This window comes from Triticum urartu, chromosome 6A (assembly GCF_056163025.1).
Source record: "Triticum urartu cultivar PI428250 chromosome 6A, HENAU_Tu73, whole genome shotgun sequence".
Lineage (NCBI taxonomy): Eukaryota > Viridiplantae > Streptophyta > Magnoliopsida > Poales > Poaceae > Triticum > Triticum urartu.
Window position 1 is genome coordinate 581,609,878 of NC_141878.1, and position 16,560 is coordinate 581,626,437.

At 50.4% G+C, this 16,560-nt stretch overlaps 3 protein-coding genes across 3 annotated transcripts; all 3 read right to left on the reverse strand.

Annotated features, from left to right (window-relative positions):
- Positions 1-5,212: 5,212 nt before the first annotated feature.
- On the reverse strand, positions 5,213-7,101 carry LOC125515397 (3-ketoacyl-CoA synthase 12). The gene has a single exon (XM_048680863.2). The coding sequence runs from the start codon at positions 6,843-6,845 to the stop codon at positions 5,466-5,468; it is 1,380 nt and encodes a 459-aa protein (XP_048536820.2). The 5' UTR covers positions 6,846-7,101; the 3' UTR covers positions 5,213-5,465.
- A 4,540-nt stretch (positions 7,102-11,641) lies between these two features.
- Positions 11,642-12,658, reverse strand: LOC147966626 (uncharacterized). The gene has a single exon (XM_087530894.1). The coding sequence runs from the start codon at positions 12,656-12,658 to the stop codon at positions 11,642-11,644; it is 1,017 nt and encodes a 338-aa protein (XP_087387020.1).
- LOC147966627 (uncharacterized) lies at positions 12,655-13,800 on the reverse strand. Its single transcript, XM_087530895.1, has one exon. It carries the CDS (start codon positions 13,798-13,800, stop codon positions 12,655-12,657), a length of 1,146 nt encoding a protein of 381 aa, XP_087387021.1.
- Between the last annotated feature and the right edge of the window lie 2,760 nt (positions 13,801-16,560).

Consider the following 16,560-nt stretch of genomic DNA (forward strand, 5'->3'; position numbering starts at 1 on the left):
TCTCCATGCTTGATCACGCTCCAATACTCATCTCTCTTCTCCGTGAAGGTCCTTTATTCCTAAGCAATACAAACACATCTAATTTAGGCAGCATCCTATTCTCTAGAACATTGGAAGTAATTTTGAGAAATGAAATAACACAATAGTTTGATTGGCGTGCGTGACCTCTAGTGTTTGGTCCTTTTTTTTATGAAACTTGGACATGTGTAGCGGTAGGGGTTGTGTGTGTAACAGTAGTAGTGATGTTCTCATCATTAATGGTAAAAACTTGAACTTGGAGTTGCGTCGGCACCTCATAAACTAGGATTCAGATGCAATACTTATTTGCAAGTAGATCTTATGAGTAAATTACATGTCAATGCATTGGATTTTAAATGATACATCGAGAAACATATATAAATGTGTGAGCAACTTTCATCGGTTTAATAACGGAAAAATTATATAGCTAACTTATGAAATTGTTGAATGATTTGAAGCTCTGCTAAGGTCTTTCTATGCTCGCATTTGTTGTTGGCATCACTGTGAATCTTTTTCAAGTTAGTTTGATTCTACTTCCCTCAATGGAATTTTAAATAAGAATATTTTTATTCAATCCTTCCACTCCCCGACGAGAAATGTAGCATGGATTTAGTTTCCGAACTTTCTCGTGTTTTAATCTCGGGGCATGCTACGCGTCGGCCGGCGGATCTTTTTAAAAGAACCACCCCATTGCGAGCTATCCGATGTCACGCTATGTGAGACGAAGTGGTGTCTCTGATTCTTGCAACAGAGCTGCTATTGCGGAAATCTTTGCAACAAACATCCTCCCTTTATCCCTCCTCCAAGAAAAGACAGCTATGGTTTCTGCTTCCCGTCGGCGGCGGCGCCGATCTCCCACGTATACCGTGTCCTTAGGGCCATGTGTGCGCGGTGGATCCCGGCCCTTGCCGGTGGGAGGGCTCTGTTTTCGGGTGCTTCTTCAAGTTTTGTTAGGGGTTGTGTCCTACTCAAGAAGACGAGACGGCGGCGGCTTCTTGAAGATGGAATAAGGTTCTCCCCGCCTAGTTCCCGTCCCAAGGATGTGTCTAGTATCATCAGAGGGCGTGTGGAGGTGTGTCTCCGGCGGATCTCACGAGATTTGGTCGGTTGTTGTTTTTGGTGGATCCGGTCTTTGTTCGTCTTTGTTCACGTGTCTCAGGTTGGATCCTTCTGATATAAAATTCTCTTCATCGGCAGCGGTTGCTGTTCTGGGGCGTTGGTCCTATGGGACCTTAGCACGACGAATTCCCGACTGTCTACTACAACAAGTTGTGCCCGGCTCCGGCGAGGGAGGGGCGATGATGGTGGCGCGCCTTCGGCTCGCTTCAGTGCTTGTAGTCGTCGCTAGGTGGTCTATGAATATGGACTTAATTTTTATTATTTCTGGTGTTCATTGTACTATCATGATTGAAGATAAATAGATCGATAGTTTCCCGCAAAAAAACAAACGTCTTGTTGCAGAAATCTTTGCAACACGGGTCTTGTTACAATTTTTTTTTACAAAAAAGGTATTGCTGCAGAAAAACTTTTGCAACAAAGGTCATTTTGCATTTTTGTCTCATCTTTGTGGAAGAAACTTTTGCAACATAGATGATGTTGCAGAAAATTTCCGCAACATCACCTATGTTACAGGAAAAAATTGGAATTAAGATTATGTTGTTGTTGAAACACCGTTGCCTTTGCCGACGCATGTCGTAGTAGCACCGTCGTCATTCGTCGACTTTGTCATTGCCTTCGTAGTTGCAATTGCAACATGGAGGCGGCACGTGATGTCCTCAATGCGGCGCCGTCGCCCATCCTTTTCCTGCTCCACAACGGCGTCGCCGGGTGCATCGTTGTCGTCTCTTTCCAGCCCACCAGGCGAGAAACCACATCAACATGCGGTAAGAAGCATCAAGGCGTAGTCGATCCGATGGCTTTTGCGGTGGTGAACGGCTAGCTGTGGAGGACGCCGGAATGTGGCGAGAGGGACATCAAATGGCGGTGGTCGCAAGCTCCTGAAGAGATTTGGGGAAAAACTATGTGTATGTGAGGAAGACGATGGTTCCAAAAGGATAAGGCAGTGTGTGGTCGGTTGTTAGGATATGTGACTATGTGGGCCAAAGCCAACAATGGTGCTCTCTGTATCACAGGATCAAAATGGATCGGACGGTTTGGGAAGCAGCAGACGCGATGACACGATCCGTCAGGTGATTGCTATCATTTCCCTTTAATCTCTGCTTCTTTATAGAAAAGCGATGATGTATTTTGTTTGGCATATTCTTATCTAAGTAGTTTTTTTTTCTTTATACAATTATGCTTGTAAATATAGCATCTAAATATAATATTCCATGGTTGACCTTCTTCTAAACAAGAATATCATAAAATTGTATATTAATTGTATGTTTAATCTCCTAATAACAATATATTGATTATACATAGGAGCATATCATTTCAAAAAATACATAATAATACCGAACCGTAGTACTTATAAAAATATGAATTTTAAGACTCTCCAACCTTAGCTTCTCATATTAATCGATCAAGAATTAAAGTTTTTTAGAACTATGCATGCTATTAAATTTTTAAAAAAATGCCATTAAAAGATGTGGTCCATATTTCAACCATGTTCATCTGTTATATTAACCAAAATGTATAATTTGTGATAGTTCGAAATTGGTATGAAGCTTTGCGGGTGTCGTATTGTTTATTCCATCCGTCCCATTATATAAGACTTTTATGATTAGTGTAGTGTCAAAATATGTCTTACATTATGGATGGAGGGAGTATGTGATAATATTAAAAATGTGTTAATATCACACTATTTTAAATAAAACTAAATAAAGCTCTGGACTTTAACATAAGAGACTTGCTTCATATAATTTATACAATCTGTATTGCACGAGTACAATCAGTAGTTGTGAAAATCCACAGCAATTGACATTTATCATGAATGTTGTAGAATAAAGTACTTTACCTTCCGCATTTCTCATTATGCATGCACATTTGATGCATGACATCCTTGTCATGCTTGTTTAGCCCGTTGTCATTTAGTAATAATTGGGATTGTTTATAGCTCGTAGGCTAGGTAGTGATCCTAAAATTAATCATGGTGTACGACGGGTTATTTTCGTGCTGTGGAGCTTGGCCTCATCCAACGGCTGACCACGAGACACGCGGCCTCTAGCATCTCCCTCTATGCCGCTGCCGTCGTTATCTTTTGCCGCCTGGATCACCACGATATCTCGGCTGTCCGCGAGCTTCTACGTGTCTTTGGGGTGGCCTCCGAGCTCTGCACTAACTACAACAAGTGCTCGGCTACTCCCATCCTGTGCAATGACGAGGACATAGCGACCATTGCTTCCAAGATGCAATGCTCGATGAAACAATTCCCTATTCAATACTTGGGACTCCTTTTGTCCATCCGCAAGCCTTCTACCACGAGCCTCATGCCAATCATCCACAAGCTAAAGCGGAAACTTTTCACATGGCGCGCCTCCCTCCTCTCGCGAGGAGATCGTCTCGCTCTCGTCCGGCACGTCCTATGTGCCATCCCCATGCACTTCCTCACCGTCATCGCCTTCAACCCCTCCATCCTCAAGCAGGACTAATCGGATCATTGGTGGGTTTCTTTGGGCTGGGAGCAAGGATGCCAAAGGCAGCCAATGCTTGGTTAATTGACAAAGAGTATGCCGCCCGCTTTCTCTTGGTGGCCTCGGCGTCCATGACCTACAGTGCACCGGCATCGCGCTTAGAACTCACTGGCTTTGGCTCAAGTACACGGGCACGTCGCACTCGTGGAGCTATCTTCACATCCCTCAAGACCTCGCCGTCTCGGCCATCTTCCGTGCATCTACCATCTGGGCACTCGGCGACGGACGCACTTGCAGGTTCTGGAGTGACCACTGGATCAATGGTAGATCGGTCGCTGAGATCGCCCCGCTCGTTCTCGCACTTGTTACCCGGCGACGGCGCAAGACCCGCACCGTGCACGATGGCATTCTCCGGCGCTCCTGGGTCCGTGACATCCAGGGCGCTCTGGGCCCTGCCACTCTCGTCCAGTATGTTGACCTTTGGCGTTGCGTGCGTCACGTCTCTCTCACTGACTCCCCAGACTCCCTCCAATGGTGCTGGACTTCTTCCGCTACCTACTCGACGAGCTCATGTTATCAGACGCTTTTCCTCGGCGCCTGCCAGGACCCGCATTGGCGGCTCACTTGGAAGCCATGGGCCCCCGTTCGCATAAAATTCTTCATGTGGCTGGCGTTGCAGGACCGATGCTGGACGGTTGAATGACTCGCTCGTCATGGCCTTCCACGCGAGGACTCTTGCCCCTTCTACGATCAAGAAAAGGAGACTATACAACATCTTTTGGTGGGCTGCCCTTTCTCCTGCCAAATATGGCACGAGGTCCTCAGTTGGGTTCGCTCAACTGCCGACATTCCGAGCAATGACACTGACTTCTTCACCTGGTGGGAGACATCCTGCAACCGTTCGCCATCCCCTGCGCGCAAGGATTTGGCCTCTCTTATCATCCTCACTGCCTGGTGGCTTTGGAAGCACTGGAACGCCTGCATCTTCGACGGCGAGCAGCCCTCCATCACCCGGCTTTCCGACATCATCAGAGACGAAGCGCGCATGTGGGCCAAGGTCGGCGCCACCGGACTACACAACATCATTCCCGAGAGATAGCATTCTAGGTTTCTCGGGCTGAGCAACCCCATGTTTGTCCTGCTTCTAGCTCGCTTCCATGCCTTCCTGTGTACATGTCTTAGCGAGCTCCTGTAACCTCATGTTGTACAACTCTTCCCCTATCAATGAAAAGATATGCATCCTCTCTGTATTCACGAAAAAAAATAACCCTGTTTTTTGCGTTCCTACACACAGGCCATGTATATATGAGAACAAAATTCTATTTACAACAATACACGCCTGTAGGCATATAAACATATATATGCAATTGGCTACAAAAACATTACAGATTCAAATTTGTATGAACAAGACAAGTTAGAATTTTTCTGATCTGGGACAAAATAAAATAACCATAGCATAATCTTGGATTAATAATAATTTGTTTACAAAATTTTAATTCTCAATGTAGCTTGTTGACACATATGAAGTTGAAAAGTACTACTAACAAATACAGGCACGCATCAACGCCCTTGTTCACTTTTCTTGTGCACACTCTGTTTTTACTTTTTATTTCATCTAAGTATAACCGAACATCTTTTTGTTCATAACACGATCCATCGTGTGGATCCACGTACAATCGTACATACACATATGCGGGCTAACTATTTACAAGTGTAAGTTCGTATCAACAGGACGAACAGAAAAATCGTAAACGAAAAAAAAGACCACCATACACATACCCCCTTGATTTAAAATAATTTTCTACGAGTTTGTCTTTAACTCTTGAAATAATCAATAATAATTTAGGATCCAAAGTAAAATCAGAGCATTGGAGGTTAGAATGGGAAGGCGCCTCCCTGGCCCTGTAGGTCGTTGACCCATCCGAACTTCTCCGTGTAGGGGTTGACCATGGTCTCCGGCGGGTAGTCGTCGATGCAGTCTTCCCAGGCGCCGGCGTCGTCGAGGTCCTTGCTAACCTCCCAGTAGCAGCTGTTGCACTTGAACCCGGAGCCGAAGGTGACCATGAGCACCCTGTCCCCTGCTTTGAGCCGCCGCTTCGCCTCCATGTAGGACAGCACGTACCACAGGCTGCTCGCCGACGTGTTCCCCCACCGGTGCAGCGTCATGGTCGCCGGCTCGACGTCGTAGCTGTTGAGCCCCAGGTTCTTCCTCACCGCCTCGATGACCGCCGTCCCGCCGGGGTGGAGGCAGAAGTGGTCCACCCCCGTCTTGAAGTTGATCTTGGGGCCCTCGAACTTGAGCTTCCGGCGCATGAGCTTGCGCGCCAGGAGGCGCACGGTGAAGCGAGCGAGCTCGGCGGCCGGCAGGATGCGAGGCGCGAGGCGCTGGAGGTTCTCGCTGAAGGCGCGCACGGCGGCCTTGGGGAGCGCCTTGCTGAGGCTGACCCCGAGGCGGCCGTCGGCGTCCTCGCAGTGCACGGCGGCGGCGTGCGCGTCGTCGTGGGCGCCGATGTGCGCGCGCACGAGGCAGCGCAGCTCCATCTTGGCCCGGGACCGGTAGGCCGGGTTGTTGGTGAGCAGCGCGGCGGCGCCGCCGCAGCGGAAGAGGCAGTTGCCGAGCATCATGGACTTGTCGGTGCCGTTGTACCAGTTGGGGGCGCAGGACTCGGAGGTGACCACCAGCGCCATGGTGCGCGGGCGGGTGAGCATGACCTGCCGCGCGAGATCCACGGACACGAGGCCCGCGCTGCACCCCATGCCGGACAGGTTGTACGCCTGGACGTCCTCCCGCATCCCGAACCGGGCCACGACCCGCGCCGCCAGCGACGGCGCCGGCGAGAAGGACCCGACATTGAGCACGACCAGGTCCACGTCTCGCGGCGACACGCCCGTCTTCTCGAACACGGCGCGCACGGCGTCGTCGAAGAAGGCGTCCATCTCCTCGAGCGCGTCGTAGTGGGTGGCGCACTCCTCGCGGCCGTCGAGCACGTTGCGCGGGCAGTAGGTGTGCTCGCCGATGCCGGAGTTGACGATGACCTTGAGCAGGAAGCGGTAGTCGGGCATGCCGAGGCGCTTGTTGCGCTCGATGACGGCGCCCGCCATCTCGGTGGTGACCTTGCGGTCGTCGGAGGGCTTGTGGCAGGCGAAGTCGAGCAGGTAGCAGCGCGCCCGCCGCGCGCGCGCCATGGCCTGCCAGGCCAGGTACGCCGCCGCGTGCGCCAGCAGCAGCACCGTCAGCAGCGGCAGCAGCTCCATGGTGGCGCTCCGGTGAGCTCGGTTCAGGTGGTGACTGGCGAGTGTGAGGGAGTGTGGCAGTGGCAGTGGCAGGGGCTGGCGCGGCGCGGGCAGGATATATAGACGGGCGGCACGCGGTTGGTGGCGCGGTGCGAGATGTACGTGTGTGTAGTGTAGTACGTGGGTGCGCGCACGCGAGGGACGCGGCTCAACTACTGAGGGTGGTGGTGGTGGTGATGGTGGTGGCGAACATGGCCGCGTCGCGTCGGGGTCGGGTCGCCGGTGAGGTGGGGTTAAATGCGATCGGGGCGGGCACCAGTGGCGGCCTGCGGTGGCCAACGCCCAACCAATTACTCCCCGCCGTGGCATGCATTGGCGGGCTAGTTAGGCCTGTCCGTCTCTCTGGCACACACGCCGGCCAGCCGGCCAGCCAGCCAATCGCCGACGGGGTAGCAGGATGAGGGCGACGCGAAAGGTGGTGTCCCTTGATTTTCATTTGCAAAATCAACGCAAAATCCTTGTGAGTTGATCCCAAGTGGTTGGAGTCCATCGACTGTTGAGTGGCCTTTCATGTGAAGCGGAAACAGTGACTGTCAGGTGCATTGACGTAGTTAATTACCTCTGCTACTTGTGTTCATCATGCTATGCAGCCTCGAGGAGCCGGCATCAATCCACGTCGTAGCTCGATCTAATCCGTTTCGATGGATGAATTTAAGTAGGATCGGAGTCAAAAAGACAGACTCTAAGAAGTGCCGTCCTTGCAGGGGATTGCAGCCATGAAGCGGCAAGCAGCGGTAAAACCCTAACCTATCTTTTAGCTTTCCCCTTCCCGCCACCAGCCATGAAGCGGCAAGCAGAGGGGGAGATGATCCAACACGCCCTTCCCCCATTTGTATTCCTCTAAAATCAACGCCAAAACTATCTGATTTGACACCTTGACTGGCTCGTTATGATTCCTATACTGGTTCGAGCCTTGGAGTCCGTCGACTGTTGAGTGACCTTTCTGTGAGGCGGGAACAGGAACTGTCAGTGCCAGGTGCATGGACGTAGTTAATTCCTACTACTACTACTACTGATAGTTCATCGTGCTATGCAGCACTGGTATGGTGAATTTGGGGCGGTGTCCGGTGGACGGCGGTGGTGCCTGCCGCAGTACGCCACCGCTGGCCGGCACACGTACTCCCCGTGGGCGAGCGCCGCCCGCTGCAATGCACCGTCGACTTTTGTCCTCCTCACGCGTCTCTTCTCACCTGTCCCACGCGTCGTAGTTACTACCCGCGAGCCTTTTGCAGAATGGCACTGGAGTACTACTACTACTGTAGGCGTTACACTGTTGCACGGCGTACGTGCTCTCCCTCCGTGCTAGTATCACTGTCGACCGTGTGTCCTAGCTACTGCTCGCTGTAACGCGTACATGTCATGTGGAGTGTGCGTGCAGTGCTGAGATTTCATTTCTTCAGAGCGTGGTTGGCTGCACTGCGTGTGCATACGGAGTTAATCAATGGCCCCGCCGATTATCGGACGGCCTGGATGCATGCATGAGCATCGTGGGAGTGATTCGCATGGTCCGTAACGTAAATCTACCGGACGGTTGACTCCTGGTGTCAGGAGCCGCAGGATGGAGCAAGGACCAAGGGAATTTTTTTTTGCCAGAAACATATGGGAGTTTTATTGACTTAGTAGCATGTAATTACAATCAGCCCTAAGGCTGTTAACTAGGAAAGGAGGGCAGTCCTCCAGCCAACACTCCGAAACCAATAAGGCGGAAGCCTTCTTGGCACACTAATCGGCCAAAGTATTCACCTCTCTGGACACATGCCTAAGCGAAAAGGAAATAAAAGACAAAGACTTCTCCCGAATTTCATCTAAGATAGGCGTGACAATTGATCTCGAACTATCATGCGAAGACCAGAGGTTGACAACCTCTAAACAGTCCACCTCCATCACTACGTGTGAGAAACCACGTAGTTGTGCAAAGATAACTCCTTCCCGTAATGACAGAGCTTCCGCAACGAAAGGGTCTGACACTCCTGGAAAAGGTTTGCTCCACGCTCCCATGAACGACAGATGAGACCTCGCCACGCCTCCTCCTCCCGCGCATGAAGCTTCAGTGTTTATTGCTCCATCCGTGTTGATCTTTATCCATCCCGCATCAGGAGGACGCCATTGGAGACCCAAGACGCCTCGTACAGGCTTTGGGAATTCAAGCAGCAGTAGATCATTACGAACAGTTTTTATCGCGTGAACTGGATCATAAGCTGGTTGATCATGGGTCCACCGATTCCTCGACGTCCAAATAGCATGCATGACTGTAATAATTTTACCTCTGTCATGGTCCATAATCTGATCATCCATGAGCACATCTCTTGCCCACGAGCCCGAATTCAACAGCGGCAGATTGACTCCCATAAAATCACGGTCCGCACTCCAAAACAGACCCGCATGAGAACAGCCAATCAATGCATGGTGCAAGTCCTCCGTCGCTGTCTTGCATATATCACATATCGCCGTTGTACGAATATGACGATGTGTCTTGCATATATCACATATGGCCGTTGTACGAATATGACGATGTTGTAGGGTAGCATAGTCCGGGAGGATTCCCCGTAACACTCGCCACCAGAAAACTCTTACTTTGGGAATAACCTTGAGCTTCCACAAGGCGGTCCACATATGTTTATCTGACGATGATGGATCCGTTATCGTTCCTTCCTCTGGAGCAGAATGCTCGTTACGAGTCACTAGAGCACGATAAGCCGACTTAACAGAATAAACACCAGACCTCTCCAAATCCCAGGCAAAAAAAATCCTCCCCTCCGGATGCTCTTAATGGTATGTTCAGTATAGCCGCAGCATCTGATGGTAGAAAGTTTCGTCGGACTAGTTCAACATCCCACGATCCCGTCTCATGATCGAACAACTCTGAGACCCGAGGTATAGGATCGACCCCAATCCAACCAGTTGGCTTGCGAGTGCTTGTGTTCGGGATCCACCTATCCGTCCAAGTGGATATAGATTCGTCGTTCCCAACACATTTGATCAAGCCACATTCCAGCGCCTTTCGACCTACTATGATCGCCTTCCAAGTCGCCGATGCTGAGCGAGGCGCATGTGCTTCCATGAAATCACAGTTATGAAAATATTTTCCTTTCAAAACTCTGGAGCATAGGGAGTTGGGATGGGTCAGCAAACGCCATCCGTGCTTGCCAAGCAAGGCTAGGTTAAAATTTTCAAATCCCTAAACCCCATACCTCCATCCACCTTTGGAGCAGTGAGATTTTCCCAAGACACCCAATGCAAAGACCGGCGGTCAATGGAGCTACTCCACCAATACTTTGCCATCGGAGATGTAAGTTGCGAGCAAACTCTCTTGGTCAACTGAAAACAAGACATGCTAAAAGTGGGTATAGCCTGAACCACTGATTTGAGTAAGATCTCCCTACCTGCACATGCCAAGTTTCTCTCGGACCATCCTTGCATTTTGTTTCTGCCCCTCTCAACGATATGAGCGAAACTACCACTCGTAATTTTGCCAACCGCTGTCGGTAGACCCAAATATCGCTCAGTGAAAGCTTCCACAGCGATTCCAAGTGTCTGCTTGATATCCCTTCTCAACTCCTGAGAAGCATTTGGGATGAAGTAAACTGCACTTTTCTCCCGGTTGACTGCCTGGCCAGAGCAAGCAGCATAGATCCGGAGAATGTCATTTAATCGATTTGCACTTTCCGCTTTGGCGTTCATGAATATCAAACTGTTGTCCGCAAAGAGCAAATGATTAATCCACGGGGAGTGAACGCTCACTCTTATCCCCCTATCAATATATGCACCACCATAATAATTCATCAAGGAGGTTAGGCCTTCAGCACATATCAAAAACAGAAAGGGAGAGGCTGGATCACCCTGGCGTAAACCTCTGGACGGCGTGAAGTATGGCAATAACGACCCGTTGACCTTCACAGCAAACCGGACGGAGGTAACGCATTTCATAACGAGATGAACAAACTTCTCGCCGAAACCAAGCTTAGAGAGCATAGCCTCCAAATAGTGCCACTCAACCCGATCATAGGCTTTCAACATGTCAAGTTTTACAGCACATGAGGATTGCTTGCACCGCCTCTTTTTCTTCATCGCATGTACAGTTTCGTAAGCTACCAGTACGTTGTCGGTAATCAGCCGTCCTGGCACAAATGCACTTTGTTCCTCTCCAATAATCTCGTCCATCAAGCCCCGGAGCCTGTTTGTGATTGCCTTCGATGCTACTTTGTACAAAACAGGGCACAGCGAAATTGGTCGGAATTGAGAGATTTTTTGGGGATTACGTACCTTGGGAATGAGAGTAATAGCTGTATCGTTTAGGCCCAAAGGTAGTTCGCCCCCATTCAGAAAATCTAGGATAGCAACGGTGACATCTGCCCCTAAGATATCCCAATGGCGCTGGAAAAATCCCGCCGTAAATCCATCCACCCCTGGCGCCTTGGAAGGCGCCATCTGGAAAAGAGCCACCCGCACCTCCTCCGTTGTGAAATCCTTTTCCAACAAAGCATTCATAGCGTCATTGACACGCGCAGGAACTAGCTGCAGTAACGCAGACATATCATTAAAACCCTGAGATTGATATAAGTTTTGATAGAAACCCATGATTTCATGTTGCACTTCCATCGGGTCATCGCATAATGTTCCATCCGCCCTCTCAAGGGAGGAAAATCTATTTTTTCGGCTGTGCTTCGCCGCTTGGGCTTGATAATATTTTGTGTTACGGTCCCCTTTATGTAGCCAATCAATTCTTGATCGTTGCTTTAGCCACACCTCCTCTTGCCTCAAGGTTTCTTGAAGTTGTGCCGCCACTGACAGCTCTTCGCATTCGGCCCCCATCCTATCGAGGCCGCTCGAAGACGCTCCAGATTTTTTTGAAGTCGCTGCACCTTCTTGGTGATGTTGCCAAACTCCCGATCACCCCATGCTCCCAATTTTTCCTGAACAGACGTTAGTGCAAGCATAACGCCCTCCAAACCTTGCTGACCCGTCTCTGACTGCCAAATATCCTTCACCAACGCATCATAGTCATTGTGAGACTGCCAAACATTTTCATAACGAAACGGGCGTTGACCACGTCGTTCCCCACGTTCCTGAGCACACCTCAACTCAGCAAGAACATAGCAATGATCTGAAGCCGTCGAACTGATATGTTTCACCGTAGAATACACGTACACGGACAGAAAATTTGCATTGCCAACAGCACGATCGAGTCGTGCTTTCACATTGGCATTTCCCTGCTGCCTATTGTCCCTTGTAAAAGGAACACCTCTCCAGCCTAGGTCTTGAAAAGAACAGTGATCCAAGACCTCCCGGAAACCGCGCATTTGCCACTCCGGCCTCGGATGGATGCTAAAATGCTCATCAGCATGCATAGTTTCATTAAAATCTCCCATACAGAGCCAGCCAGAATGTGGAATAGCATGTAAAGTACGCAAGAACTCCCAACTATGATGTCTATTTTCTGTTCGAGGTTCCCCGTAGAAACCAGTGAAGCGCCAAGGTTGCTGCTGATCATTTGACTTGACACTTACATCAATGTGCGCACGGCTATAGGTCTTCAATTCAACAGTCACATTATCTGTCCAGAACAAACCGATGCCACCACTAAGGCCGTTGCTATCAACAGCAAAACACCCCGAAAAACCAAGGAGGTTCTTCAGACTCTCAACTTTGGTCCCTTTTATCTTTGTTTCCATGATAAACAGAAGGGAGGGTCCTTCCTGCTTCACAATCTTGCGAAGCTCATGAACTGTCGATAGGTTCCCAAGCCCCCGACAGTTCCAGCTCAAACAATTCATTGGGACGGACAGGGCTGTCCTGCAGCCTCTGCCGAATTCTCAGGAGTTGGCTTCTTCTTCTTCGGAAGCCTGTTATAACCACGATCAGCCCCAGAGTCATCCTCCACTTTATCTTCCATTGCATTAGCCGAAGCAACAATCTCTGACCGCTCTCCGACTTCTGTCAGCAGAAGCTGTGGTACAGTTTCAACACGACGGTAGACCTGTTGAGGTGCTTCCTTTCTTTTTTGCTGACTCTTCTTCTTAATAGGTGAGTTCACCTCATTACCCCCCGTCGGTACATTGCTAGAATTCTTAGACTCCCTCTTGCTGCCCGGGCCCGACTGCTGCTCTCTGGCTGCAGACTCCCCCGAGGCAGTCTTCCTGCGCTCCTCCGGCGTCCTCAACTTCAGACCAAAGGGTAGCTCCCCTTTGTCATCCCGGTGACCAGGAGTTGGGCAAAACGGATCAGAGTGACCTAGACGGCCGCATGAGAAACAAAAGTGGGGCACGTTTTCATACTGAATATCATAGGGATCCTGCTTCTGTCTCTTTGCCGATTCAATGACAATCCACCGTCTCAGCGGTTTGTTCACATCAACTGAAACTCTCGCCCTCAGAAAGCCACCCATGTGGTCAAACTGTGCGTGAGTAGCTCCTTTATCAATCTGCTTTGCAATAACTCTTCCCCACGAATCATCCCTAAGGTTGTAGGGTAGGTTCAAAACCCTAGCCCATAGATGCAACTTATCAAACTCAACCTCATCGGGTCTCATACAATCCTTGAAATCAGCCAAGATGACCGCGTTCTTACTGATATGCCAAGGCGATCCATCCCAGATGCGGTCCCTATCTCGCTGTGATTCAAACTCAGCAACAAAAATATTCTCTCCCATCGATCTGAATTGAAGTCCCCGAGGGTTCCCCCACGCCGGCCGCAGAGCATTAGTGATGGTATGGATGTGGAGCACATTGCGATGCAGTACCTTCCCTGCTAGTAGCCACTTCTCCGGCGCATCCTCCTCGCGATCATCAATGACCAACGGAGTAGCTTCTTCATCGGTGATTCCCAGCTTCCCTAGAGCCTCGTCCAAACGAGCCCTATCTGTGCGCAGCGGGTCCTGACTTCCCGCTGATTGCTTGCCATGATCAGAAGTAGCCATCCTCTCAGGAGATCGAAGCGCTCCGCCGGTCGAGATCGGCGAGCGCGAATTTTTCCCCCGATCCCCAATCGCCGCCACCAGGGAGGTTTAGGGTTTCGTAGAAAAGCTAGCTTCCTTTTTATCAGACATCGAGGCAGGATATGGAAATTGCTCCAATGCTTCCCGTCCCGTAAGGACCAAGGGAATTTCACACCCCGATCCAATGGTAGGGGTAAATGAACCATTGTTGGGTAGTATATCCATAACGCGTACGTCTCCCTCCTGAGCCGCCCCCCACGTGGGCGACCGGGAGGCCCCAGATCCCATCGCCGCCGAACCTCCCCACTCCTCCTCCTCCTCCTCCCTCGCCGCCACCCAAGGGCGCGGCCAGGCGAAGCCTAGCCATCGCCGGTGGAGGCGGGGACTCGGGCCCTCTCGCTCGGGTGGGGCTGGCGCGGGCCGGTGCCGCCGTACCAGAGCGTGGCGGCAGACCGGTCGCCACGGCGGGTGGTGGCGGCGCCTCGGCGACATCGATTCCCCGCGGCAGAAGGCCTTGCGATCTGGTGCGTTGCGGCCGCCAGGGACGGCGGCGGCGTGACCAGGTCGGTTCGCGGCGGCGCGGCCGGATTGATCGTTGGTCGGCCGTCGGCACGGTGGTGGGTGCGACTCGTCGGCAGGTGGGCAAATCCGCGGGATTCTACCCTTGTCTGGCCCTTGACAGCGCGGGCAACTATGGGAGAAACCCTAGATCTCCTTGGGATCGAGCGATGGCGGCGCTTTTGCGTCGTAGTCCCTCTTTAGGGCATTCTTTTGGAGTTTGCTCCGGTTGAAGGGACCAGCGACGTCGGCCGCGCACGTCTAGTGGAGCAATTGCCGATGAAAATCGCGCCGACTACGGTCATGGCGGACGATGGCGGCGTCTTAGATGTCGTTCCCTTGTAGAGGCATCGTCGTTGCAGTCTGCGTCATCAGGCTCGGGATGCTCCGGAGGAAACCCTAGATCTGGGTCTTCCGGATCGGATGATGATGGCGTTTTATCGCTTTCCCTCCTGGGGGCATCGTTCTGGAGTAAGTGCTGGCTGGGGGGATGGTGGAGCGGTGCTTCTTCTCACACATCGATGTCGGCGGATATCGGCGGCATGGCGCTGTGGAGGCTCGGCATCCGATGCACGGAGATGGACTCGCGCAGGAGGAGGTTGCTGTCTGGCGTCATGGTGACGTCGATGGAAGAGTGGCCAGACAAGGTAGAAGCCTCAATATGATCTTAAGACGGACCTGTGGAAGATGGCGGCGACGACACACGAGTGCGTCTGACCGGATTGTGCCCAGACCCGGTATGTGGCTCGGCTGGGGCTTCCGAATATGTTTCGGCTTCCGGCTTTTGATGTTAGGCTTAGGTGAGTGGTTTGGGTAGTGGCCCAGCTAGCACCCCTTCATCATTTTGAATAGGAGTAGCGGCATGTGTTGTCAAGATGGTGGATTCAGACACATTGTTGTAATACTTTGTAAAATTCCCGAGAATAATCAATAAAGTGGCCGTATGAATCTCCGAGATGCAGAGGTCGGGAGTCATCCTCCTTTTCTAAAAAAAAATCCATATGCGTGGTTTATCCCTATCCTTACTTCAGCGTGGCTGACCAAACATAATAGACTTGTAAAAAAGTTTTTCTTCGCATAATTATGAGCACGAACCGCAAACGGAGGACGGACCTCAATAATGCACTCTCGAAATTGCAAAGATGCACTAGTGTTTTGCAATCAGATGATTTGCGGATTAATTCGTGCTTTCAGCTTCCTTTACATTGACACTCAACGGCGTGAAATCAGATTTCCTCATCTCAGACTTCAACTGTTGGAGACTATTTGAGTTCTCTCGCCAGTTCTGGATTAAGGACCTCCAAAAGTATAGTTAGTGATGGAGCTCGTTGGGTTTGGGTCTAGGTAGACAATTTCTAGGCCTATGCTTGCCAAACCTTGGGGGCATGACGGGGTGGCATTGAACCATTCGGGGTAATACTTGCACGCTATAGAACAAAACATTCAGAAGTTGATTTATGTCTCTTTGTTTGCATTTAAAACTTACACTTGGATTGCCCGTAGTTTTGAGTTATCTAGTGTTGTTTTGGTAAACACTTAGAGCATTTCCAACGGTGACCTGTAAATTTTCTCCCGCATCTGTCCGTAGACAGGGGGACCAGCCCGCGGACACGGATGCAGAAGACCTCCATCCAACGGTGCCCACATACATAGAGTACATACTTTCAAATATCCGCATGCAGCACTAGTTCAGATTTAAAAATTGCAAATTTTACATTCCAACATTGTTGTCTCTTTTAACCACCTACTGTTGCTCAATCAGATCTTCCTTCAGCTGCTCGTGAGTTGGTCGATGTCGAATTTGCTGATGCATTTCAATAAACTCTTCAAGTGTGGCCGGATTTTGGTCTGGAAGTTTGATAGAATCACCCATGTTCTCAAATTCTAGAGCTGCGGCAGCATCCTCACCCTCATCCTCAATGATCATGTTGTGGATGATCACACAATATTCATCACCTCCCACAAGGTCTTTGGATCCCATTGTTTAGCAAGTCCACGAACAACTGCCAAGCGGGCCTGCAGAACTCCAAATGCCCACTCGACATCCTTTCTAGGCGCTTCTTGTCTTTGGGAAAAGTGAGACTTTTTCTAGCCAACTGAGTTTTAGAGATGGTGCTGACAAAGGTACTCTACGGAAGATAGATACCGTCAACCAGATAGTAACCCATGTTGTACTCATGTCCA

Bases quoted from the DNA above. Each gene is read 5' to 3' on its own strand.
- LOC125515397 (XM_048680863.2), bottom strand. From the start codon at position 6,845: ATGGAGCTGCTGCCGCTGCTGACGGTGCTGCTGCTGGCGCACGCGGCG.
- LOC147966626 (XM_087530894.1), bottom strand. From the start codon at position 12,658: ATGAATTGTTTGAGCTGGAACTGTCGGGGGCTTGGGAACCTATCGACA.
- LOC147966627 (XM_087530895.1), bottom strand. From the start codon at position 13,800: ATGGCTACTTCTGATCATGGCAAGCAATCAGCGGGAAGTCAGGACCCG.